Source organism: Globicephala melas, chromosome 2 (assembly GCF_963455315.2).
Source record: "Globicephala melas chromosome 2, mGloMel1.2, whole genome shotgun sequence".
NCBI classification, from domain to species: Eukaryota; Metazoa; Chordata; class Mammalia; order Artiodactyla; family Delphinidae; genus Globicephala; species Globicephala melas.
This window is the reverse complement of record NC_083315.2, coordinates 132,210,283-132,237,507: the sequence shown is the minus strand read 5'-3', so window position 1 is coordinate 132,237,507 and position 27,225 is coordinate 132,210,283. Positions and strand designations below refer to the sequence as shown.

At 40.6% G+C, this 27,225-nt stretch overlaps 1 protein-coding gene across 1 annotated transcript; it reads left to right on the top strand.

Annotated features, from left to right (window-relative positions):
• Positions 1-2,585: 2,585 nt before the first annotated feature.
• On the top strand, positions 2,586-27,225 carry TBPL2 (TATA-box binding protein like 2). The gene is made up of 7 exons (XM_060293627.1): positions 2,586-2,639; positions 5,108-5,574; positions 6,366-6,453; positions 8,453-8,544; positions 11,912-12,079; positions 15,527-15,621; positions 27,149-27,225. The coding sequence occupies exons 1-7, from the start codon at positions 2,586-2,588 to the stop codon at positions 27,223-27,225; spliced, it is 1,041 nt and encodes a 346-aa protein (XP_060149610.1).

Sequence of the window (27,225 nt, the reverse complement as noted above, 5' to 3'; positions counted from 1 at the left end):
TAAAGCAATTATACTCTAATAAAGATGTAAAAAAAACCAAAACACCTATTTATAAGATCACAGCTGTATAGGTTGTAAGTCTGAGCACCGCATGACTGGGTTCTCTGCTCAGAGCTTACAAGGCTGAAATGAAGGTAGTGGCCAGGCTGAGCTCCTTTTAAGGCCTCCTTTCTTTGTTCTTGGCGAAATTCAGATCCTTGCAGCTACGGGACTGAGGTCTTGCTTTCCTTGCTGGTGTCAACTATGGGCCACTCTCAGCTCCTGCAAGTCACCCACCTTCCTTGCAACATAACCCCATCCATCTCCAAAGCAGCAATGGAGAATCTCCCTCATGGTAATTCTTTCTCTAGCTCTGAATCCTTCTCCCCAGGAAGAGCCCAGTTCCTTTTAAGGGCTCGCCTGATTAGGTGATTAGGTCAGGCTCACTCAGGTTAATGTCTCTCTTTTTAAAGTTGACTGATTAGGGTCCTTAATTAGACGTGCAAAATCCCTTCACAGCAGCACCTAGATTAGTGTTTGCATAACTGGAGAGGGTGGAGATTTTGGGGACCATCTCAGAATTCCACCTACCACATATGATGAGATTCTTTATAAGCATATATTTTAGCCTCCTAGGGCTTCCATAGCAACATACCATAGACTGAATCCCTTAAAAAACAGAAATTTATTTTCTCACAGTTCTGGAGGCTGGAAATCCCAGATCAAGGTGTCAGAAGGTCTGTTTTCTCCTGAGGCCCTTCTCCTTGGCTTAAAGATGGCCACTTTCTCACTGTGTCCTCACATGGCCTTTTTCTCTGTGCACAGGTATCCCTGGTGTTTCTCTCTTCTTATAAGGACACCAGTTACATGGATTAGGGTTCCAGCATATGAATTTTGGGGGAGGGGCAGACACAATTTGGTCCATATTTGTCTAATAACAAAACTAAGAGCTAATATTTGAGCTACTAAGCAGGTATTATGCTAAACATTTTTGATAGGCTATCTCACTTAACATAAATCATTAGATTAATTATATATCAGTATATAAGAGCTAATATTTGAGCTACTAAGCAGGTATTATGCTAAACATTTTTGACAGGCTATCTCACTTAACATAAATCATTAGATTAATTATATATCAGTATAACCATTATATAAAATTCCAGCTTTGGGCTTCCCTGGTGGCGCAGTGGTTAAGAATCCACCTGCCAATGAAGGGGACATGGGTTCAAGCCCTGGTCTGGGAAGATCCCACATGCCGCGGAGCAACTAAGCCCATGCACCACAACTACTGAGCCTGTGCTCTAGGTCACGGGAGCCACAACTACTGAGCTCACGTGCCACAACTACTGAAGCCCACGTGCCTAGAGCCCGTGCTCCACAACAAGAGAAGCCACCGCAGTGAGAAGCCCATGCACGCAACAAAGGGTAGTCCCGGCTCATCGCAACTAGAGAAAAGTCCGCATGCAGCAACGAAGACCCAACGCAGCCAAAAATAAAATAAATAAATTTATTTTAAAAATTCCAGCTTTATCAAAATATTTCCTATGTTCTTGATTAGAAATTCTACACAATTTTTATTGATCTGATTCTTAGAGTACTCTGTCTCTACTACGCTCCATTCTGAGGGTGGTTTTTCATTCACTGATCAAATTTTATTGATCATCTATGAGCTTGGTACAGAGGCACAAAGGTTAGTAATCAAAATCCCTGCTCTCAGAGTATAGGCTAGAAGGGAAGATGTATTTTATGTGTGCGTCTCCACGTACATTTTGAAATATCTTACATAAAAGGTATCAATTATATTTATAGAACCATTCCGCACATGTAAGTTCTTATGAACGCTGAGGCACTAAAAATTAAAATAATTTCAAAAAAGGGGGAAATCCTCTGATTATTTGGTTTTACATTACCTTCTTCAGCTGCATCAACCCTAACTGCAGCAACACATTCTTTTATATGTGGCTTTAGACTGAATTTAGACTGGAAAAAAGCCAGCTGGGATTTGAAAGTGAGAAGTAATTATGACATAAAAGTGCAACACCTGACTGGGTAAAGCGCTTCAAATTCCACTCGCTCTGCTCAAGAAAAGAAAAAAATTATCTTTAAAAAATTTATTTTCTCACTGTCCAACTCGTTCACCTTTCATGCTACGAACACCAATACCTTTTCTCCTGCAGGAGGCAAAGGCAGCACTCGCAGGTGGAAGGAGATCTCCAGATTTGCAGGCCGAGTTGCTTCTCAGCTGTGGGCGGGTGTGGTGACAGCACCCCAGTGAGGAAAGTCTTCCCCTCCCAGCCCCAGCTCTTCTTCCCTTGCTCGAGACCCGTGGGCCCCTTGCTGAGCTCCGCACCCAGCTCCCTGGCTCAGCATCTATTCCCTCGCGCCGGCTACAGGAGCGTGGACTGCGCAGGCCCGGCACAAAGGCCCCGCCCAGCCCCTGGTCCCCGGATCCCCGCCCCCAGCCCGGGCCACGCCTCGCCACGTGCGGCCGCGGGCGGATAAACGGCTTCCGCGCCCCGCGCGCCTTATCCCAGTTAGCGGCAGCTCGATTCGCGCTGGCTCTTCCCTTCGATTCCCAAACCCCTCCAGTGAGCCCTCCGTCCATGGAGGGGGAAGAAACGTTCCTGGAGCTCTTCCTGGCCCGGTGCGCCACCCAGGTGAGCCTGGAAGCCGCCACCACGGTCCCAGAGTCAGGGTCCGCATCCCGCCCCATTGCTGGGCGCTGGGTGCTGTGCACTAAGGATTCTGCCTTTATTTTATCTCTCGTAAAACTCCTAGCGACCCTAGGAGGTGGGCTTGATTATCCCCGTCTTTCAGTTGAAAAACATAGAAGGTTCGAGAGTTGAAATAACTTACCCAAGGTTGCCAACGGAGCTCGAACCTGGTGTAGTATGAATACAAATTGGAGGCACTTGTGGCTTCTTTCAGTTTGTGATTCTTACGTTTTTTGGGTTTTGTTTTTTAATTTAAGAACTGTAGAAACGAGAGGAAGGAGTCTTCAAAAAGAAAAGCGAGGGAAAAACTTTCGGCCGGCGGGGTGGTGTCGGATTCTTTTTTTTTTTTTTTTGCGGTACACGGGCCTCTCACTGTTGTGGCCTCTCGCGTTGCGGAGCACAGGCTCCGGACGCGCAGGCTCAACGGCCATAGCTCACGGGCCTAGCAGCTCTGCGGCATGTGGGATCTTCCCGGACCGGGGCACGAACCCGTGTCCCCTGCATCGGCAGGCGGACTCTCAACCACTGCGCCACCAGGGAAGCCCCGGATTCTTTTTTTTGTTTTTTTAAATTTTATTTATTTTTGGCTGCATTGGGTCTTCGTTGCCGTGCGCAGGCTTTCTCTAGTTGCAGTGAGCGGGGGCTGCGCTTCGTTGTGGTGCACGGGCTTCTCATTGTGGTTGATTCTTTTGTTGCGGAGCACTGGCTCTAGGTGCGGGCCTCAGTAGTTGCAGCACGTGGGCTCAGTAGTTGCGGCACACGGGCTTAGTTGCTATGCGACATGTGGGGTCTTCCTGGACCAGGGCTCAAACCCGTGTCCCCTGCATTGGCAGGTGGATTCTTAACCACTGTGCCACCAGGGAAGTCCCCGGATTTTTAAATAGACAATGATTAGCAATGAGGTAGAAATAGTGAAGTCCCACAGCGTTTAACATTGCAAAAGGAGAGCCCACGCTGGAAAGGTTCTGAGAAAGATGAGTTAATGACTCTGCAAAGACAGTTTAACAAAAAGTTTCTTCAGGTATAAGGCCAAGGATGCAGGGAATACTCTGTAAGCACATTCTCTCGAAAGGAGGCTGTCAGGGTTCCACTGCCATAAAACATCCCCCTTTGATATCTTGTTGCCATTGCCTTAAATTCCTTGTTGAAGTTTAGTTCTTTGGGTGGAGGCTTTGTACCCTGCTAAAATGCCATAATGGGAGAAAGGAGGGGAGACACTGATAGTTGCAGGTATTAGTGCTTTAGTGTAAATTGGCTGATGGAATCTTTTCTGGCTAGAACAGAAGAGGCCAAAAAAACAATGGAGAGGAATCTGGGCCATTGTCCCCACCTCAGTGTCCCTCAGGGCCCATCTGTGGGATGGGGGTGGAGGGAGTTAGAGACTAATAACATAATTCAAAATGAAATAAGGTCAAATCTTATTTCCAGAGAATAAATGCATTCTTCTTAAAGTGTTTTCTTCTAACATTTAGTCACCCCTGCCATCTGCTGGACTTGTGGTAACAGCACAATTCAACAGGATCTAGCCAGACACTAGCTAAATAGCTTTGTGATGGAGAAGATGCAGCACAAGGCACTGGTGACTGTTCAATTGTCAGAAGTATGATCTTCTAAGGGATGAGGTTATCCTGCCAGCAGTGGTCAAAATCTAGAATCCAGGCCTGCAGCTTGGGTGAAGTGGATGGTAATATATGTACCAAGGATTTTTTTCCATAACAAAGGCCATGAATTTTACATTAGCTGCTTCCCTCAGTTGCACGCCTCTTTCCCTCCGTTGATGATAATGGAAGTTGAGCAGCCTTCCCCGGACTGGAATTATAATACATTGATTTAAAGTAGTCTTGCCATTTAAATTTCAATAACTTTTTCCCTATTGCACATTCACGTAAATGGAATGATTTCTTTTCCTTCCTTTGACTAGAAGAAATAAAGATGGCTCCTTGTGGAGGCTTGATTAGCACTCAAAGCTATCTCCTCAGCTTCCTTCACTTACTGTTCTTCTCTTTAAAATACGAATTTAAAACTCCAAAAAAATCTTTAAATCAACTTAAGGAGTACAGAAAATCTGTACTCTTCAAAGTACACACAGTTTAGAGCATGGTTGCCAAATTGCCTCAGTTACAAAATTGGATTTAGAGTGGCAACTTACTACAGGTCTAACCAAAGTAGGGAAAACATTTTATGAAAAATGCTTTTTCTGCATTTTAAGATATACTTTCCTGTTTTCGTTAAGTGTTGTAACCCTACAGTAGAATTTTAATGATATTTTGTGGAAAGAGCAGGGCATGAATATAAGCTACCTGAACTGCCTCATCGTGAACACACTGCCTGCCAGCCAAGGTGGCATCCCTTTGGTGTGACATGATGTTCTGTTTGTTGTGTTTTGTTTATCTGTTTTGGGAATGGCCTAGGATGACCTTGCTCCACCCAGATCACCCCTGCTCAGCCCAATTGTGCCTTATGATGTGTACATACCTAATTCATCCAATCCAGAGACTATGTTTAATTCACAGCTTGAAGAAGTCACAGAAACATCTGGCAATTTCTCATCTGTGGATCTTAGCTTCCTACCAGATGAGCTTACCCAAGAGAATAAAGAACAGACTGTCATTAGAAGCAAGCATGAAACTGAAGAAAATTGTAAAACTAAAAGTTGGCAAAGTAGGTTGCCATTACCCAGCCAACAGGACGTTGACCTGGCCTTAAACAGCAGCAGTGGGTCAAATTCCCATTCACATCTCCACCCTGGTGATGCTGGTGATGCTGACTCAGCCCAGCCCTCTCCTGAGAAACCACACTCCTTGCCTCTGGCATCCATAACTCCCATGACGCCAGTGACCCCTGTTTCAGGATGTTCTGGAATTGTGCCTCAACTACAGTAAGTTGTTGTTGTTGTTGTTGTTTTAAATGGGTGATGCTTCTGAGTACACATTTCATCAATATATTCCTGAATGGGATGATAATAGTGTAGGGAAGAGAATTTCAGATGTCATTTTCCTTGATTTTGTTAGTTCGTAATGGACTTTAGACAGTTTGGTTATCTGTAAAATGAAGCAGTAACTCTTGATCTCCTAAGAGGGAGTTAAAGGTGAGTATACACATTCTTGAAGGATTGTATTGTTTATAGTAAAGCACTGTAGTTGAACATTGTGGCTGGAGTTGGAATAACACAAAGGATATAAAGATGTAAAATTGAATTTGATTTGCAAGTTGATTTGATATTGTGATTTCTATTTTGAGACATTTTGAAAAAGGTCTAAAGCTTAATTTTAGTCAGCTAGTCAGGAAATTTTAGAAAAAGATTTTTTTTTTGTTTGTTTGGCCTTGTGGCATGTGGGATCATAGTTCCCCGACCAGGGATCAAACCCGCACCCCCTGCAGTGGAAGCGAGCAGTCTTAACCACTAAATGTGTTATTATACATTTCACATTTAGAATAATTCTCCCCCAGGAAGTCACCCAAACCTATGAAATGAGGAAGTTAATACGTTTTAATTATTTTTTACTTTTCATATCTGGTATAACTTAGGTTGACTAATTTCTTTTTTTAATTATTATTTTTATTTTTTTATATAGCAGGTTCTTATTAGTTAACTATTTTATACATATTAGTGTATATATGTCAATCCCAATCTCCCAATTCATCACATAGGTTGACTTTTTTCTTTAGGAATATAGTTTCCACTGTAAACCTGGCCTGTAAATTGGATCTGAAGAAAATAGCTTTGCATGCAAAAAATGCAGAATATAACCCAAAGGTAAGATTTCCCAGTAATTTTTTCCACAGTTAGGTTCTATTTAGATTTTCTTTCCTTCATATGATCATGATATTGACTCATTCCTTTGTTTTTATTTTTTAAAAAGAAAAAATTTGTTAGTGAAAAGCTTTTGGCAACACAAGTTTAATCGGCTCATTCTCTGTTTTGAACTTATAAAAAAAAATCTCATTTTCTGTTCTGAATACAGTAATTATTGAGCAGTTCCTAAAAGTTCTTTCCCTTGTCATTCAGAAAAACCTTTCAGTATGACTATTTTCAACCTGACTATGGAAATGCTAACTTTCTTACAATGTCATCATATTCTTGGAAATAATTTTTTCTAATTTTTGTCCTATCTCCTGACACCTGTGTATTTTTCCATTTACAGTTTCTCTTACCTGAGAAAGCTCAATTGTTTAAAGTGTAAAGTTCAAGTGTAAGATTCAGGGATTTTTTGTTTTCCGTCAAAGTTTAATAAAATCTATTCTTTTTTGTGTCCTCCCAAGGCCAGGCATCCCATTTTCAATGGTCTATTTACCTAGGAAGTGGATTTGTTAATTCAATCAACATTTAACAATTTGGTGGGCTCTGTACTTAGTACAAAGATGAGTGAGGCCTGGTCCCTGCTGGGAAAAAGTTCACTATCTTGGGTGGGGGAGGATTTATGGAGTTAGATGAAAAAGGCCATATTAGTCGGAACCCAGAGGACCTTGCCAACATCAACTATTTATGGATTAAGTATTTGTTTTTCCTGTTGTGTAGTGTTGTTGCTGACCTCTGAAGTGTTACCTGAATGTTACCGAATGCAGCTAAGCTTTCCTATTTATATTTCATGTAGCCGGCTATGATGAGGACAGAAAGGCAATGATGAGCTAGGATTTTTACGGCTGTAGCTATGATGGACCACACTATTGAGCAATCAGCATTTTAAGCATATTTTATTCTCTACCATCCTCTGCTCTCCTCTCAGTTTGGTATACACAATCTGTCCAAACTTGGACTTGACAGCCAGAAAAATTCTGACTTGGCACTTAAGCTGCCTTAAGAATTTAACAAAATGAATGCCAGGTGAGAGCACAACCTTTTTAGTGAACACCTAGAAAACATTAATAGTCCTTGCTCGGCTCTGTGTAGTGCTGACTCAGGGTTCTTTTACTGTTAACACTTCATATCTGAAATTGCCAGTCTGGCCTTTGAGTGATCTGTTGTCCTGTGGAGTGGCTCTAACCCATGGAACTTTGGTCTTGCATGGTACCCACCCCAGTTTCCTTCCCAGCTTAATGGGGGAAGTCGATGTGGCAGGCCAGTGGTTCTCAGCCCTCCCCTGCGTCAGCAACACTTGGAGGACTTACCAGTGCTGCCGGCCTGGGGACCACATTGAGGACTATGGCGGGCAAGAGCTTGACAAATCAACTTTTTGTCATTCATCTTCAGAACGCCTATCAATATATGTATTCTGTTCTATATTTTGGCTGCTTTTTAGTACATTCTAGAGTCTTGGCAAGGCTGTAACATGCTCCATACTTTTTTTTTTCTCAAAGAGTCTTTGAAAGAAAAGTATATCAAAGCAAAAAGCATGGAGTCTGATAGTCGTGGTTTTAAATCTCAACTTAACTGTTTCCTGTATAATGTTGGAAGTTAAATAACCACTTCGTTTCCCTGTGCACTAAATGGGAATTATAATGGATTCAGCTCAGTCCTGTCATGAGGTTAAATGCGATAAAACCTATAAAGCTCTTAGCATAGGGTCTGAAATATAACAGGTACTAAAATTTTAGCTTTACTATTATTATTCTTACCTGTTTTTTCTAAGTATGTACATTTTAGAATCATGATCGTTTTGTTAACCTTAACGTGGGAGAATAGACCCAGACAGGTTTTATTTTTCCCATTAAATTTCAATTTATTCAACACTGTTTTCATGTCCAGCCCAGCTGGTCAGCTGGAATAGTGTTAACCCCTAGCAGAGGCTAATTGTCCTTTTGGCTTCTGTGTGTAGAGGTTTGCCGCCGTCATAATGAGGATCCGAGAGCCCAGGACTACAGCCCTGATATTTAGCTCTGGGAAAATGGTCTGCACAGGAGCCAGAAGGTAAGAGAAGCCGTCCTCCCGCACTACCAGACAAATAATTCACTATGTGAAACAAGGAAGGGTGGCATTAAGGTTCTAAAACATATCGTAGAAGCAAAATACTTTGCTAAGGAGTTAAATTCATGAAATGCCCAATTTGGGGTTAAAAACATTCAGCCTCATAATACGGACTTATATCCCACTTTACAGTCCCCCATAGTGAAGCGGGCTTTACTAGGCTATTACAACTTGTTTCTAAGGTATATTTTAAAAGAAAAAAAAAGGCTATAGTAGTGGTAAAGCCTGTTATAAACCTGGGAAAGAAGTTCTTGTGTATTTTCCTCATTGCAGGCAGAAGAATGGATAGAACTTTTTACAGGAGGGAAATTAGACATTTCTTGACCACTAGCTTGAGCATTCACTCAGGAGGCAATCTCTTACAGGCTCATCTTTCCTGGATCTCATGCAGAGGTAGCCATGTGCTGATGTAGATCCTTTCACCACAGAACTAGTGGGAGAGCTGCTCTTCCCTCTAAGTGTTGGAGGATGAGTAGGAAGTTATCCTCCTGAAAGATAGTACCAATTTCTCCTCGCTCGAGAGATGCACCTAGAGTTCATTTTCTCTGGTAAACAGTGGGTGTTAATATTGTATTTTATATTTGCTAAATTGATTGGCAAAAAAGTTGTTTTAATCACATTTCTTTTGATTTAGTAGTGAGACTAACTTTTCATAAGCATATAAACTATCTACTGTATCTTTTGCCCAATATTCTATGGAGATATTTGTCTTTTGGTATTTAAGTATTTTCACCATTTTATACCACAAATATTTTTCCCATATTAATGTTAGTGGTATTTTATGGGTTTTTTTTAATGCAATTTAATTTTGTGTGTGTACAGTTAGTCTATCCAGCTTTTTTCTTTATGGTTTCAGTGTTTGGCTTCATGCTTAGGAAGGCGTTCTCCACACACAACATGACATAAGTATTGACCTCCATATATTTTTCTGGTTTTTTTCAGGTCCTGCTTTGTATTGAAGAAAGGAGGTTAATGTTTTGACTCATCTAGAACTTTCTCTGGATGATAGAAATGTTCTGTATCAGTGCTGTCCAATGTGGTAGCCTTTAGTCATATGTGGCTTTTGAGCACTTGAAATAAGCTAATACCACAGAGGAACTGAACTTTTTATTTAATTTTAATTGATTTTAATTTAAATAGCCACATGTAGCTAGTGGCCACCATATTGGGCAGAGCAGGTCTAGAATTTTACTTCAATATCAGATCATTTTTTTCAAATGCCCAGTCAGTGTCCCGGTACATTTATAGAAGAATCTATTTTGCTGTATTTCTCCTCCACCTGTTTTTACATGTTAAGTTCTTTACCTGTGTCTGAGTAAGTTTGTGGCCTTACTCTTCTGTTGATCTGTGTATCCTTTGACCTAGAAATCTCCATTTTTAAGTCATTTTTGGACAACTCTGCAAGATAACTACAAGGATGTTCATTTCAGCATTGTTTAAAACAGGGGCAGAGGGAACAAATTTCTAGCAGTACAGTTTTGAATAAACCATAAAATAAAATTATTTAGCCATGTATAGTATATTGAGTTGGAAGGATAAGTTGTGGGAGGGGAGAACACACAGATTCATGAGGGTTTTTTTCCTAATTCATGAGTTTTTGTTTCCTATCTGAATTTATTTGGTTCCCAAAATCTGATAGTGAAAGCTTGGATGGTGAGTTCAGATTATAAGAGATATTTGTTATCCAAATCTATCTGGTTGTTGAATTTTGGATAGAGAGTTGTCAAAGTTTGGTTAGTATAAGAGATATCAGAATTATCTCCAAAAATTTAACCAAACGTATTCTCTTTAGTTGTAATAATCAGAGTTTGCATAGTGCAGGATACCTGCCTTTGCACAGAAAAGTGCAGAGGAGCCAAATTTATCAGTGGTAATTACCACTGGTGGTGAAATTTCAAGGTTCTTAACCTCTTTTCTAATATTTGTACAAGAAAATGTATGTAGATTTTAACTTAGTTGTTTGAATGGGAATTTCTGTGTGATACAAGAAACTATAAGCCTATGCAAATTCTTGAAATTTGACCGTATAAATATTAGCACTATGGGAGATGTAATGGGTCATTTAGGCAAAATGTGGTTTTTCAAAATGGAAACCACTTATTTCACTGCTGTCTCGGGGACACGGCCTTGCTGGGGACTTTCCAGGAGTTGGTAGTGGATGAGGAGAATCAACATGAAATGAGGTGATGTGAAAATGGCACAGTGTTGTGACAGATCTAGATTGGAAAGAGACTCTACCGCTCGCTCCCTTTTGTCCAGGCAAATAAGTTCAATCTGGCTTTTCTTTAACGTACTTCTGATTTTCAACTTAAAGGTGGGGATAACCCATAAGAGAGGGTGGAATTCATAGGATTCACCCACAGGTGTTGCCCCTGTTTGGCAACCCCTGCTACTCACTGTTTTTATTTTGGCAGTGACCATTGAAAAGTATCTGACGAAAAATAAAGCCCCAGATCTCAGGATTTCACATTCTCTGCCATGGATTTAAGGGTGGAGTAGGACAAACATTTAGAAGAACATAGCCACACAGTTGGATGAATCTATTTCTTTCTCATATTGAGTATGAGTTGAATGACAATTGTGTGAGAAAACCTGAGCAACATTGGGCAGATTTTGAGGTATTTTCATGTTTTTTTTTAAAGTATATAATTTGTCCCATAAAGTTCCAAGTCCTGGCATCCTATCTATGCCACTCAGCTGGCACATAACTTACTTCCTCGTGTTGATTTTTTTTTTGTATGTATGTATGTGTCCTTATTTTTGTTACTGCTGTTCCCATCTAAATGGTACACACCTTTAGACCAGAAGCATGATTCTAAAACCTTAGTGAGCATCACAGTCACTGGTGGGCTTGTTAAGACATAGATTGCTGGGCCCCAACCCCAGAATGTCTGCATGTCTGATGTGGGACCTGGGACTTTGCATTTCTAGCAAGTTCTCAGGTGGTAATACTGCTGCTGGCCTGAGGACACTTTCTGAGAACCAGCGGAATAGTTAATTTCATCTAATAACACTTAAAACAAGTAAAAGAAAAAACTACCTTATATGTGAAAGATGGCAAATGAAGACAAAAATCTGTTTATGATTCAGTTCAACAACTGTACATTGTACCATACCCTTTTCTAGGTGCTAGGGACAAAAGTAGGGGAGGTAGGTCCTTCTCCTCAAAGTCTATAGCTTCCTAGTATACACTGAAAGATAAGCATGGTACATATGCTAAAAATACAATCAGGGAAGTGTGTGAATAAAGCCCAGCTAGTTAGCAGTCGTAGTGATTAAGACATCATTAATTACATTTGCCGTTCCCCAGCGAAGAGCAGTCTCGACTTGCAGCAAGAAAGTATGCTCGTGTGGTGCAGAAGCTGGGCTTTCCTGCCAGATTCCTCGATTTTAAAATTCAGAACATGGTTGGAAGCTGTGATGTGAGATTTCCTATTAGGCTGGAAGGTTTGGTGCTATCCCATCAGCAGTTCAGTAGGTATGATTGTTGCATAACTTAACTTTGAGTTTCCCAAGTTATTAAAGTTCTATTATGGGCTGCTTATATAATGTATTTTTCAGAGAAATATAATTTTTTAAAAAACTACAATAAGTGAAAAGGTTAAGATGCTATACCTAAGTCCTCACTGGTTACCATGCGTGTCCAATCTTCTGCAATAGTGGTTCTCAAAACTAAATTGCATAGTAATCACCTGGACAGCTTATCAACACACATTCCTGCCTGAGCTGTGGTATGCAGAGATTCTGCTTGAATTTGCAGTTCTAACAAGCTCACAGGTGATGCCAGCGCTGCTGTCCAGAGGCCCACATCTTGAGACCCCCTGATGTATAGATTTCTAAACAAATCTGGCTGGGGTGTGGTGGCAGTGGCCAGAAGAGCAAGGGGTATGGCATGGACGAGGTAAGTAGGAAGGGCTGACAGCTGGTGAGGGGAGAAAGGGCTGGAGAGAAGATGAAAAAAAGAATGGCCGTAGCACGTTCTCGGAAGACGATCCTGTCTAGTTTTTGTCCTGTTGAGTTTGTTCAAGGGTTTTCTTTTTCTGTGTGTAGCTGTAGCCCCCACTATTGTTTTTTCTTTCATGGATTCATATTCCTTTGGGAGTATCTCTAGGCTGCGTGGCTTCTTCACACGTAATGTCTCCATCTCAACAGCAAATGCGCCTCCTCCTCCCTCAGCTGCTTCGGTGCTTCTCCCAGCCTGCTCAGGCCCTCAGAGAGCTGTGATGGAGGGTGACTGACAAACACCAAATGCCGCCACCCCTTGGGATATACACTTGGGCCAGGGCACTTGAACTGCCTTCGAGTCACAGATGCTCTTAAATTTTCATGATCTAGCTTGAACTGAAGTCCTTTCATTCTACTTTTCCGTCCCTTTGCCTTTGAGCAATCATTCTGTTTAATAGAGTAGAGAGGGATCACATAGCTCTGCTTTCTCTAGCATTTGTGAGCTGACATTTGTTAGCTCTCCTTTGAGACATGACCTAGACAGAAGTTAAAAATTGCCTTTTTCTTCCCCTGACTTTCCAAAAAAATTTGTTCATTCTGAGATTTAGCTTTTATGATACTTTTCAGGCAATATTTATGTTCACCTTGATTATATTTTCTTTTTTCCTCTGCCTCAGTTTTCTTCAGCATAGGCTTATTAAGTGCCTAGGAGGTACCCACTGAGTTCATTGGGAAGTCCCCCACGCAAGACATATTGCCTCTTTATGTGTCCTTTTCTTTCTTCAATCTTGGAATAACTCATAGATTCATAGTAAAACCTTCATTTTTAAGAGTCTCTCAACTCATGCTTCGTCTTATCTTCCAGATCCTCAGCCTTGCACCTCCTGTCTATCTTTCTTGGAACCAACTTTTTCTGAACATGGGAAAGATGTTACCAGGGTCTTTTTCCTTTCGTAACGTTCACATTTCTAGTTGTGGCCTTTTCTTTTTCACTTAAAGCAGTTCCTTTAACATTTCTTGTAAAGCTGGGTTGGTGGTACTGATCTTTTAGCTTTTGCTTGCCTGTAAAACTTTTGCTCTCGCCATCAAATCTGAATGACAGCCTTGCTGGGTAGGGTATTCTTGGTTGTAGCTTTTTCCCTTTAATCATTTAAAATACATTGTGCAACTCCCTTCTGGCCTGCAGAGTTTCTGCTGAAAAGTCAGCTGTGATAGCCTTTTTGGAGTTCCCTTGTATGTAACTTGTTGCTTTTCCCTTGCTGCTTTTAATAGTCTCTCTTTATCTTTAATTTTTGCCACTTTAAAAAATATTTATTTATTTATTCATTTGGCTGCATCAGGTCTTAGTTGCAGCACACAGGATCTTCGTTGCGGCATGCGGGATCTTTTGTTATGGTGCATGGGCTTCTCTAGTTCTGGCATGCGGGCTCCAGAGTGCATGGGCTCAGTAGTTGCAGCGCATGGGCACAGTAGTTGCGGCACAAGGGCTCTGTAGTTGCAGTGCGTGGGCTTAGTTGCCCCACGGCATGTGGAATCTTAGTTCCCTGGCCAGGGATTAAATCCACATCCCCTGCACTGGAAGGCAGATTCTTAACCACTGGACCACCAGGGAAGTCCCAATTCTTGCCATTTTAATGACAGTGTGTCTGGGTGTGGTCCTCTTTGGGTTGATCCTGTTTGGAAGTCTCTGTGCTTCTGGGACCTAGACGTCTGTTTCCTTTCCCAGTCTAGGGAAGTTTACAGGTATTTACATACCAAAGACTTTTATTTTCTCTTTTCCCTTTTAGTGTCATAAGATTTGGCTGGAAGATTAGATGGAAACATTTCTTCTGTGCCCCAGACTTCACTTTCTTGGCTCGAACCTTGTAGTTCCCATAGAAGTTTCCCAGGGCTCCAGCTACTATCATTGTGTCCCCAGTGTCCAGAAGTGGTTTGTGGGTAGAAGTCCTGACAGGCTTTCTGCAGTAAGATAGAGTGATGTCCCAGGAAGACATGTCCACCCGTAATGACCTCCACATGCTTCAGATAGGTAGCCTCACCACTGTGATACATCTTGCTGGTGCCAATAAGAAGTTTCACATCTGCTGTGGTATGGGTCTTATTCATTGCAGAATGGAATGGAGTTTTTCTTTGTGACCTGGACTCACCCTTTAAGTGCAAAAATTCACGTGTATTATATATAGTGCTCCATTTCTCAGATTTCTTCATTTTCTTATATCTCCATTAGCCATTGTTTTGAGAATAGTTTTATTTCATCAACTTCTTCTTAACTACTGACTTCTTTTTTAAGCTTCTCAGGCCTTTCTAGGAATCTCTCCTCTTCTCTCTGGTGGAGTGTGGGGAAGCAGTTCTTAGCCCAATCATCCTTTGTTCCTCAGAGAAACCAGCTTACATTTAATAGTAAATATGAGTGAGTTACTATGTATAGGAACAAATCCTGAATTTTTAAAACTTGGGATGGTTTAGTTTTCTTTCTTTATACGGCATCTGTCCAAAGACAAATTACAGTGGTCTAGAAATTTTTTTAGGTCCTATCCACTAAAAATGTTAACTTTAGGAGTTTATAAATACATACAAAATGTGCTCATTATTGTAGAACTTGGAAAATTTGGAAAATGTGTTATGTATTTTTATTGATAGACTTTTTTTGACAGATGGAGAATATTTAACTAACAAGATCTTAAAACATTGGATCTGATGTCCTAAATTATGTGGATCTATAGCTTAATTTCTAATTTTAATTTCATTTCCAAGTGAAATGATTTTCACTTGGAAAAATATTATGACCAAAAATGAATTCTATTCTTGACGGCCACAGAAATTACCTAGGACACTCAAGACTGCTTTTATCAAGATGGTCAAAAGGTTTTTGGTAAAAAAGCTTTTGAAAACTGCTTTTCAGTACACACTGGGTCTCAAATATTATGAGAAAGTAGTTGAATAGTGCTATTTTTAACCTTTTTCTTTTATATCTTAACAGTTATGAACCTGAACTGTTTCCTGGCCTTATTTACAGAATGGTAAAACCACGAATTGTGTTGCTTATCTTTGTATCTGGAAAAGTTGTGTTGACAGGTAAGTTCTAAGATTCTGACTTTCATAAAATTCAATAGCTATGTGTGTGCTTTGCTTTACCTTTTAAATAGCTTTATGCACTATTATAAAGCAATTCTTGGTATTTTAGAATACCTGGAAAAAAAATGAAAAGTAGAAAGAAAGATAGCATCACCCATTGGCCCCAATAGTCAAACAATATAACTTTTTTCCATGTTTTTATGTCACTTTGATATGTATATACATCTTTACATCCTGGCTTTTAACATTATAACATATGTAGCTTAACTCATTGTTACAAACTCTTGATGAAGGCTTTTGACGGCTGAATAGTGTTCCAACAGAAGGGTCAACAAATCTTTTTCTGCAAAGGGCTAAATACTAAATGTTTTAGGTTTTATGGGCAGTAGAGTCTCTGTCACAACAACTGAACCCTGTCATTTTATTGTGAAAGTAGCCGTAGACATCACATAAAGGAAAAGGCTCTGAGGTGTGATTTTAATGTAATTCATTTAATTTACATATATCAAGTAATTTTCTTCCTCTTCTTCTTTTTTTTTTTTTTTCCCAACCATTTAAAATATAAAAATCAGTCTTAGCTCACAGGCTATACAAAAATCAGGCAGCAGACTAGGTTTGGCCAGCAGATCCAAGTTTCCCGACCTCCATTCTAACACGTTATTCCATCAAACTTACTCTCCCATTGTCAGGTGTTTATATGTTCTTTCTTTGCTGCTTATAAATGACACAAAACTTCGGCTGTTTTTATGTGTGGGGTCATTTTATTAGTGTAAATGCTCAGAAACTGAACTTTTGTTTAAGGATTGGACCATGTTTAAGGTTCTTAGTACAAATTACTAAATTGTTTTAAAAAGGGTTATATATATATATACATAGAACTGTATATATATACAGTTTTCCTATATCATATTTACATTCCTACCAGCAATGTTTCTTAAGTGTCTTTTACGAACCTCATCAGCATTCAAAACAAAAATGTACAAAAGAAAACTTTAACTACATAAGTGAAAGTGATCTCACTGCTTTAACCTCACTGGTACTCAGAACTAGAAATTGATCACTTTTCAACATATCCTGTAAATAGCATTTTATCTTTTGTAAATAGTATGTACATAACTTACTCCTTTCTTGTCTACTTAGTTTTTTAAAATTTTCTCTATTTTAATTTTTAAATTTTAAAAAATTTTATTGGAGTATAGTTGATTTACAATGTTGTGTTAGTTTCAGGTGTACAGCAAAGTGATTCAGTTATACATATACATATATTCATTCTTTTTCAGATTCTTTTCTCATATAGGATATCACAGAATATTGAGTAGAGTTCCTTGTGCTATACCATAGGTCCTTGTTGGTTATCTATCTTATGTATAGTAATGTACGTATGTTCATCCCAAGCTCCTGATTTATCTCTACCACCCACGTTTCCCCTTTGGTAACCATAAGTTTGTTTTTGATATCTGTAAGTCTGTTTCTGTTTTGTAAATAAGTTCATTTGTATCATTTTTGTAAAATTAGATTCTACATATGAGTGTTATCATATGATATTTGTCCTTTTCTGTCTGACTTACTTCACTTAGTATGATAATCTCTGGGTCCATCCATGTTGCTTCAAATGGCATTATTTCATTCTTTTTTATGGCTGAGTAATATTCCATTGTATTTATGTACTACATCATCTTTATCTATTCCTCTGTCGATGGACATTTAGGTTGCTTCCGTGTCTTGGCTATTGTAAATAGTGCTGTAGTGAACACTGGCGGGGGGGTACATTATCTTTTTTAATTCTGGTTTTCTCTGGATATATGCCCAGGAGTGGGATTGCTGGGTCATATGGTAGTTCTATTTTTAGTTTAAGGAACCTCCATACTGTTCTCCATAGTGGTTGTACCAATTTACATTCCCACCAACAGTGTATGAGGGCTCCCTTGTCTCCACACCCTCTCCAGCATTTATTGTTTGTAGACTTTGATAATGGCCATTCTGACCAGTGTGAGGTGATACTTCATTGTAGTTTTGATTTGCATTTCTCTGATAATTAGTGATGTTGAGCAGCTTTTTATGTGCTTTTGGCCATCTGTATGGCTTCTTTGGAGAAATGTCTGTTTAGATCTTCTGCCCATTTTTTGATTGGGTTGTTTGTTTTTTTTGACATAGAGCTGCATGAGCTGTTTGTATATTTTGGAGATTAATCCCTTGTCGGTTGCTTTGTTTGCAATATTTTCTCCCATTCTGTGGGTTGTCTTTTCGTTTTGTTTATGGTTTCCTTTGATGTGCAGAAGATTTTGAGTTTAATTAGGTCCCATTTGTTTATTTTTGTTTTTATTTTCACTAAGGATTTGTATGAGTTCACCATAATATCGAAAGTAACTACTTTATTTGTGACTTTTTCCAGGTGACTTATTTTTACATAAAGAAGGTTTTTAAAATTCTTGAAGTAAATGGTTGAGACTCTTTTCCTTATTCTTCTCTGCAGTAGTTATTTCCACTATTTTATCTTCCAGGTCACTTATCCGTTCTTCTGCCTCAGTTATTCTGCTATTGATACCTTCTAGAGTATTTTTAATTTCATTTATTGTGTTGTTCATCATTGCTTGTTTCCTCTTTAGTTTTTCTAAGTCCTTGTTAAATGTTTCTTGCATTTTCTCTATTTTCAAGATTTTGGATCATCTTTACTATCATTATTCTGAATTCTTTTTCAGGTAGACTGCCTATTTCTTCTTCATTTGTTAGGTCTGGTGGGTTTTTACCTTGCTCCTTCATCTGCTGTGTGTTTCTCTGTCTTCTCATTTTGCTTATCTTACTGTGTTTGGGGTCTTCTTTTCGCAGGCTGCAGGTTCGTAGTTCCTGTTGTTTTTTGTGTCTGTCCCCAGTGGCTAAGGTTGGTTCAGTGGATTGTGTAGGTTTCCTGGTGGAGGGGACTAGTGCCTGTGTTCTGGTGGATGAGGCTGGATCTTGTCTTTCTGGTGGGCAGGTCCATATCTGGTGGTGTGTTTTGGGGTGTCTGTGGCCTTATTATGATTTTAGGCAGCCTCTCTGCTAATGGGTTGTATTGTGTTCCTGTCTTGCTAGTTGTTTGTCATAGGGTGTGCAGCACTGTAGCTTGCTGGTCGTTGAGTGGAGCTGGGTCTTTGTGTTGAGATGGAGATCTCTGGGAGATTTTCGCCGTTTGATATTACATGGAGCTGGGATGTCTCTTGTGGACCAGTGTCCTGAAGTTGGCTCTCCCACCTCAGAGGCACAGCCCTGATGCCTGGCTGGAGCACCAAGAGCCTTTCATCCACACGGCTCAGAATAAAAGGGAGAAAAAGTGGAAAGAAAGAAAGAGGATAAAATAAAATCAAGTGAGATAAAGTTATTAAAATAAAAAATAATTAAGAAAAAAAAATTTTTAAGTAAAAAAAAAAACCGGACGGACAGAACCCTATGACAAATGGTGAAAGCAAAGCTATACAGACAAAATCTCACACAGAAGCATACACATATACACTCACAAAAAGAGGAAAAGGGGAAAAAATAATCTATCTTGCTCCCAAAGTCCATCTCCTCAATTTGGGATGACTCGTCTATTCATGTATTCCACAGATGCAGGGTACATCAAGTTAATTGTGGAGCTTTAATCCGCTGCTCCTGAGGCTGCTGGGAGAGATTTCCCTTTCTTTTCTTTGTTCACACAGCTCCCGGGGTTCAGCTTTGGATTTGGCCCTGCCTCTGCGTGTAGGTCGCCTGAGGGCGTCTATTCTTCGCTCAGACAGGACAGGGTTAAAGAAGCAGCTGCTTCGGGGACTCTGGCTCACTCAGGCCAGCGGGGAGGGAGGGTTATGGAGTGCAGGGCGAGCCTGCGGCGGCGGCAAAGACTGGCGTGACGTTGCACCAGCCTGAGGCGTGCCGTGCTTCTCCCGGGGAAGTGGTCCCTGGATCACGGGACCCTGGCAGTGGCGGGCTGCACAGGCTCCCGGGAGGGGAGGTGGGGAGAGTGACCTGTGCTTGCACACAGGCTTCTTGGTGGCGGCAGCAACGGCCTTAGCGTCCCAGGCCTGTCTCTGGGGTCTGCGCTGATAGCTGCGGCTCGAGCCCGTCTCTGGAGCTCCTTTAAGCAGCGCTCTTAATCCCCTCTCCTCGTGCACCGGGAAACAGAGAGGGAAGAAAAAGTCTCTTGCCTCTTTGGCAGCTCCAGACTTTTTCCCGGCCTCCCTCCCAGCTAGCCGTGGCGCACTAACCCCTTCAGGGTGTGTTCACGCTGCCAACCCCAGTCCTCTCCCTGGGATCCGACCTCTGAAGCCCGAGCCTCAGCTCCCAGCCCCCGCCCTCCCCGGCGGGCGAGCAGACAAGCCTCTCGGGCTGGTGAGTGCCGGTCGGCACCTATCCTCTGTGCGGGAATCTCCCCGCTTTGCCCTCCGCACCCCTGTTGCTGCGCTCTCCTCCGTGGCTCCGAAGCTGCCCACTGCGCCACCCGCAGTCTCCACCCGCGAAGGGGCTTCCTAGTGTGTGGAAACCTTTCCTCCTTCACAGCTCCCTCCCTGAGGTGCAGGTCCCGTCCCTATTATTTTGTCTCTGTTTTTGCTTTTTTCTTTTTCCCTACCCAGGTACGTGGGGGGGTTTCTTGCCTTTGGGAGGTCTGAGGTCTTCTGCCAGCGTTCAGTAGGTGTTCTGTAGGAGTTGTTCCACGTGTAGATGTATTTCTGAGGGGAGGAAGGTGATCTCTGCGTCTTACTCTTCGGCCATCTTCCTCTGCTTCTCCCGGAGACTCTTTTCCATACCATTCTACTGAAGTTTACTATTTTTGCCTTATTTTGTCTGACTTTTTCCACATTTTAGTCTCCTGTACCAGGATGAATACCAAGTTTATATGGTACGAGCCACATTGATTATACCCCACCCCCAAACAGCTAGCTAGACATCTTAAAACTACATTTCTCCTCATTATTAACTTGTGATGACTCCTTTTGACCTTTATTTTTATATATGGGTCTGTTCTCCAGTCCTGCCTTTGCTCCAGAAATATGCTATGATAATCCTATTATATTTATACTATATTGTGGTTATAAATGTGCTTTCATTCTAGTGGTCTCTATATCTGATAGGGCCAGTTTCCCCTCTTTATTCCCCTCTTTATATCCCCAGTTTACTTCTATTTTATTAGCTCCTCTCAAATATTTATTCTTCCAAATAAACTTTAAAATTTTATAACATCTTGCCTCATCTAAAACCAATTGAGATTTCTGCATTAGCTGAATTAACTTGAGAAACTTTGTATCACTGAGCATCCAAAAACACGGAGTATCTGTTGGTAAGTCTTCTTTTAGAACTCAGTAAGCTCAGTAAGTTCTGTAGTTTTCTTTTCTCTAAAAAGTAATCTAATGTGTCTTCAAAGTGGGGAAAGCCTGTTTGGAATTCAAGAGCCTTTTGAATACAGCAAAGCTGCAATTCCTCAGATGCCACCAATATAGTGTCTGGAATAATTAAGACCTCCTAGTGACTGACATAAAGTTTCCCTCTATACGTTCTGAAGGAAGGGGAAGAAGTCTGCAAAGTAAATGGAATAGAGTAGATATTGGAGGCAAATATAGGCCCTACTCAAGGGAGTAAACTTCAAGACCTTTGGAAGGATGCTTTCATCTATGTGCTATGTATTATTATGAACTGTCTTATTAAAAGTGCAAATTGCCAAGTACAGGCTAAGTTCCTATTACAGGTACACCAGAACAAGTTTCTTTAAATATTCTTAATTCAGACCAACTTTCTTACCCCAAATTAAAAGGAAAAAAAAACTTTCATGTGCACATTTGCTAGAAGTTTCAAATCACACAAGTAAAGGATTGTCAACACACAGTCCAGAAGACCATACAGTATACTTCTCTTAAAATTTGTTAATGCGTTCAGCCCAAAGAACAGGCAGAGCTAAATTTCTTCACTCTTGTAAGACATAGATCATCACTTTTGTGAAGAGGCGGAAAGAGATATATTGATTGAAATCCAAATTTCTGCTTATATGTATTGTGAAGTAAAAGCTAGCCAATGTCTTACTACTAAAATATGGATAATTACCATCTATTGAGTTTTTTTCCCCTGTTTATGCCATATTGTCTTAAAGTACTTTACCTAGAACAACATGGCTTAGGTTGCTTTTGCTCCAAACCTAGAGACAAATGCTCCTTATTCCTTAACCTTAGTTACCTAGACTCTTTTCACCTGCAAGTGGGTTAAAAACTCAAGGACCCAATTTTGGGTGTACACCTGGGGAAAGGGATCAAAGAGGCTTCCTTTTAGCCTTAACTCTAGAACTTCAGCTGGGGATGGTCGTGTAGAGCAGCCAGTGGAGTCCTAGAGGCTCCCATGGTCTAGCCCAACATGGCAAGACTCTGCAGAGCTGTTTTAACATCAAGGTCCCAACAAGGGTAAGTAACTTTTGCCTAGAAAGTGTTAGAGTGTTGAAATTACAAACACACTTTGAATTTCACTGTATTAAATAGTGGATCCCAGCTCTCCCCTAGGTAGGAGCTGTAGAACACCAATGTACATAAAACAAATGGGTGGCAATTTGAAACTTTTGTATCACATGCCGCTTGCAGGGTCTTCGAAAATAATTTATCCTTGTAAAATTGTCTTGTTCCCTTGAGGTGCCAAAGCTGCAGCCACCATGTCTAAGGCTACATCTGAATGAATGGTTAAGTGAGCTGAGGCTCTACTATCCTACTTTGTCATGGTCCCAGACAGCAAACAGGGAAGGGACCTGGATCAAGCTTAACACTGCTTTTCCAGGTCTGTGCTGCTTTTCTATGGCTAATGTGACATTTAGGACCAATGATTTTTCTCAAACCATGGTAAAATGAATAGTATAGCTAGGATCTGCTGCAACAATATACAATCAACAGCAAATACGTCAACTTTCACTTCTAAGATGAGACATAATAGAGTTAAGATATGTTGGGCACTCATGTGCCAGGCACTATGATAAGTAAGGGCTTTTATGTGGGTTCTGGTTAACTCTGTGAGGCTGTACTTAATATCTCAGTCTCCTCACCTGTAAAATGAGGACAGTGGAGGGCTTCTCTGGTGGTGCAGTGGTTGAGAGTCAGCCTGCCGATGCACGGGACACGGGTTCATGCCCCGGTCCAGGAAGATCCCACATGCCGCTGAGCAGCTGGGCCCATGAGCCATGGCCGCTGAGCCTGCGCGTCCGGAGCCTGTGCTCCGCAACGGGAGAGGCCACAACAGTGAGAGGCCCGCGTACAGCAAAAAAAAAAAAAAAAAATGAGGACGATGGAGAGATCAAGTAACCTTAACAATGTCAAACAGCTATACGTGCTGCACATGCCTGGCTTCAGAGCCCACCATCTTCTCGTACTCACCGTCCCCCAGCTCTTTCGATGTCTGTGAAAACGCCTGTGTGGTCTTTGGGGCACCTTCCTCCTAATCCTCCTTGTCAGCTAAGGAATGGTAAATACTCTCTTAGTGGTGAGAGGCAGCGGGTGTGTTGGCTAAGAGGCTGAGCTCTGGAAGCCAATTGTCTAGTTTGAATCCAAGCTTTACCATTTATTGGCTATGTTGACCTTGGGTGAGTTTGTTCTCCACCTTGATTTCCACATACGTAAAAGTCGGGTGCCCATAGAAGCTACCTGCTAAGTGTTATGAGGAGGCAGAAGAACAAGGCCTGGCGTACAGTAAACATGGTGTAAACGTTAGCTGTTATTACCTCCCACTCTTCTTTTTTCCCTAGCATTCAAAAAGGTGAAATTTTGCTCTCATGCCTTGCCCAGATGATAGGAATATGAAATTTAAAGAGGCTTTAGAAAAATACTTCACGCACTTATTTCCTTCCAGCATAAAGAACGAAGAAGCTGGATCTTTGTTACCAAGGGTCACTCTCAATCAGTTAGATGTCAGTGGTTCTTGGAAATGAGTAGGTCAGAGGGCAGCATAAAAATGGCAAGACTTAATAGTGAGTGGGCCAGAGACAGAACAGGATATCCCCGTCAATCATTACTGGGAATCCACCACTAATAGTGACTTAGTATATACTGTAAAATGTATACCTTGAGTGATTAAATGCTGGGGGTTTTTGCAATTTGTAAGATTTTCGTGCACACGCGTATGCTATCACTTGGAAAAATAAGATGTGTAGTTGTGACTTGGTATAAGAATAGTATTGTAAAATCCAAGTAGTATTGGAAAGTGATACTTGGGCTGGCTAAGGGGTAGGGATGAGCTTACAAACCTTATCGACAGGTGATAGATATTTAAGAAACTTTGGGTGCCTACCAGGTACATATTACTGTTTTGGGCGCTGAGGATGCCAAAGCAAATATAACATACCCCTCATCTGGCAAAAATCCTGCCCTGGTGAAGAAGAGAAATTACGTGATACTGGTTCTCACAGAACCAAATAATAAGCCATGTGTTCGTGGGCCAGCCATCCCAGCATCCCTAATCCTGAAGTACATTCTTCTAGGACAATAATAATGGCTTAAATCTTGTTAAATGTTATGGTTTGCAAAGGACTTTTTGCAAAAACTTGCTCATGTAACCCTTATAGTAACCCTATGAGAAGGCTGTTGTCCTTATTTATAGGTAAGGAAATGGAAACTCAGAAGTTAAACAATCTGCCTGTGATTTCAAACCTAGTTAGTTGTAGACCTTGCATTTGAGCCCATATGGTTTGATCTCAAGCCAGTCCTTTCTCCAATGCACCAGCCACAGAATTTCTACCTCATTTGCCGCAGTTAGGAATGGCGTTTATCCCCCAAAGTGGTGGTCATCGTTACTTGAAGGAAAGGACTGGTAGGTTTTGCGTAAAAGACAAGGGTCATATATATAATCAGAGTCTGGTGCTATAAATTGGGATGTTTGATTATAGATTGATTATTAATAGGACTATGGGGACAATTTAGGTTTCCTCAAAATTTTTATGCCAATATTTCAGTGAGGAGATATTTCACTAAATTGACCGAATCCCCTCATTGGGATTTACAATTCCTGGCAATGTTTATTTGATGACTTTTGGTGTAAAGGAAGGAACACTGGATACATGAGGTCTTCCCTCATAGCTGATACTCATGATTCAGGGGAACTTCAACTTCTTAGGCCTCGTTTTCCCACACAGGATATTAAAAAATTGTACTAGATGATTTCCCTAAAGCCCTTTTGTGTCTAAAGTTGTTTTTCTATGATATAAAATAATGATCACTCTCAATGTCCATTCCCTCTTGGGTGATGGGTGTTTTCTACTCTCTAGGGGATGCCAGAACGTTATACTCTTTTGGGCTTAAATGTAATGCTCTTAGGTATGATTTTTTTTTTTAAGTGTTAAGAAAAAAACCCAAAGTACATGGTTACCCAAAATGCTGGACCTAAATACTCTGTTACTCAATTAAATATAAAAAGAACCTTAGTTTAGGGGAGGGGGGCATTGGGTGAATGTGTGTGTGTTTGCTATACCTATTATACTTCACTGTCTCCCAATTAAAGCTGTTCTGTTCAAATGTATCCAGAAGCTGAAAAAGTCCATCAAACCAGAGGCAGAGAGTCTTTTTATAGTAGTGTTTTACTTAACTGCTTCCCCAACTCACTTTTTGGTTTCTACAAAACCAATCTCTTAAGAAGCTAAAATTTTAGTGCTATAATTAAAATTTGCTGAGACTTAAGGGATTTTTCCTACCTCAGAGGTACAGAGTTTCTGTTAAGCATGTCAATAATTCACCTTCCTCCCCACCCCACATCTTTGAGGGTGGAGACTCAGAGTAAATTCTTTGGCAATGAATAAGTAACTTGTTGCCCTTATCTATCCCACCCCCTGGTTTTAGGCTTATAAGTACTTCATTTTTGATTCTTAAATTTTTTTAAATTTATTGAGGTGAAATTCAAATAGTACGAATTTAACCATTTTAAAATGAACAATTGAGGGGCATTTAGTTCATTCAGAATGTTGTGCAAGCACCGCATCTAGTGCCAAAACGTTTCCATTACTCCAAAATAAAGTCCCATGTCATTAGGCAGTTTTTCCCCATTTCTCCCTCACCCTGGCCCCTGGCAATCACCAGTCTTCCTTCTGTCTCTGTGAATTTACCTATTCTGGAGGCTTCATATAAATGGAATCATACAATATGTGACCTTTCATGTCTGGCTTCTTTCACTTAGCATAATGTTTTTGAGGTTCATCCAATTGCAGTATGTATCAGTGCTTGATTCCTTTTTATGGCAGTATAATATTACATTGTATGTATCTACCACAATTTGTTTGTACATTCATCTGTTGGTAGACACTGGGTTGTTTCCACTTTGGGGCTATTATGAATAGTGCGGCAATGAATATGCAGCTACATGCCTGTTATTTGTTTGAGTACTTGTTTTCAATCTGAGGGGGTATATACCCAGATACCCAGGAGTGAAATTGCTGGGTCACATGGTAATTCTTATTTTTACATTTTTGAGGAATTGCCAAACTGTTTTCCATAGTAGCTGAACCATTTTAAGTTCCCACCAGCAATGTATGAGGGTTCCAATTTCTCAGTCTCTTTGCCAACACTTGCTATTTTCCATTTTTTAAATTATTATAGCTCATCCTGGATTCTGAATCCTGATTTCTACCTGCTTCTCAAATCTGGTGATCCTCATTTCGGTAATTCCCTCTCACTAGTCCCATCCTTCAACCAGATAACCACTTCTCACAGGTTATTCCTGCTCTCTTACTGAGCCTTCCTCCTTGTTTATAGTTCTCAAGAACGAGTCTTTACCAACTTAAACTACCTCCATTTTTCTTCATGCTAACAGTTTTTATATTTTCATTAATCTCCTTGCCTCCTGCCCAATAATATCAGATAATAGTTTCCCGATTAGCTGACAGTTCCACATAAACATAAATACCACCAGTCCTTAACCCTTAGCATAATGTGTCTGCATAGCTTTGAAAGGGGAAAGTTAGTAGTGGTGGTTGGTGGTGAGAGATATGAGTAGGGCTGACTGATAATCTCTTTCAAGGGTGGGGACTGTCTAATTCACATTTTTATCCATCTTAACTCCTAGAGCAGTTATAATTAAAGAGCTCTTGAAACTTTAAGGGTAACAATGGTACCGTTTTCCCCTCTAATAATCCCTTCCCATATACTGAAATTTAAAACTTTAGAATAGTTTGTCTCAGTCAGTATTAGAGAATCAGCATGTTAACTAGACATGAGTAGATCCAAGGAAGTTCCTTTTGCTGGTAGCTAAGTGCCCACAGGTGCTGATGAAGGTCATGTTCTGTGGTCACATTCATGACACACTGAGAGATAACATTTCATATTTCATACTATGCCCTAGGAGGCCAAAGACATACTGATACTGGAGAACTCTGCTCTAGGGTATGTGTTTGTGGGAATGTAGCTGTGGTCACCAAATTCTTTTGTCTTTACCAGGAATAAATGTCACTTCTCAGGTACACCTAAAGAGATGTTATTGTATTAAAAGTAACTGGAGATGACAATGAAGTTTTAGTCTTAAGAAAATTTTAGTATTGTTTTTAATGATTATGTAAACTTGGATTTCTTTATAGGTGCCAAAGAACGTTCTGAGATCTATGAAGCATTTGAAAACATCTATCCTATTCTAAAGGGTTTTAAAAAAACCTGA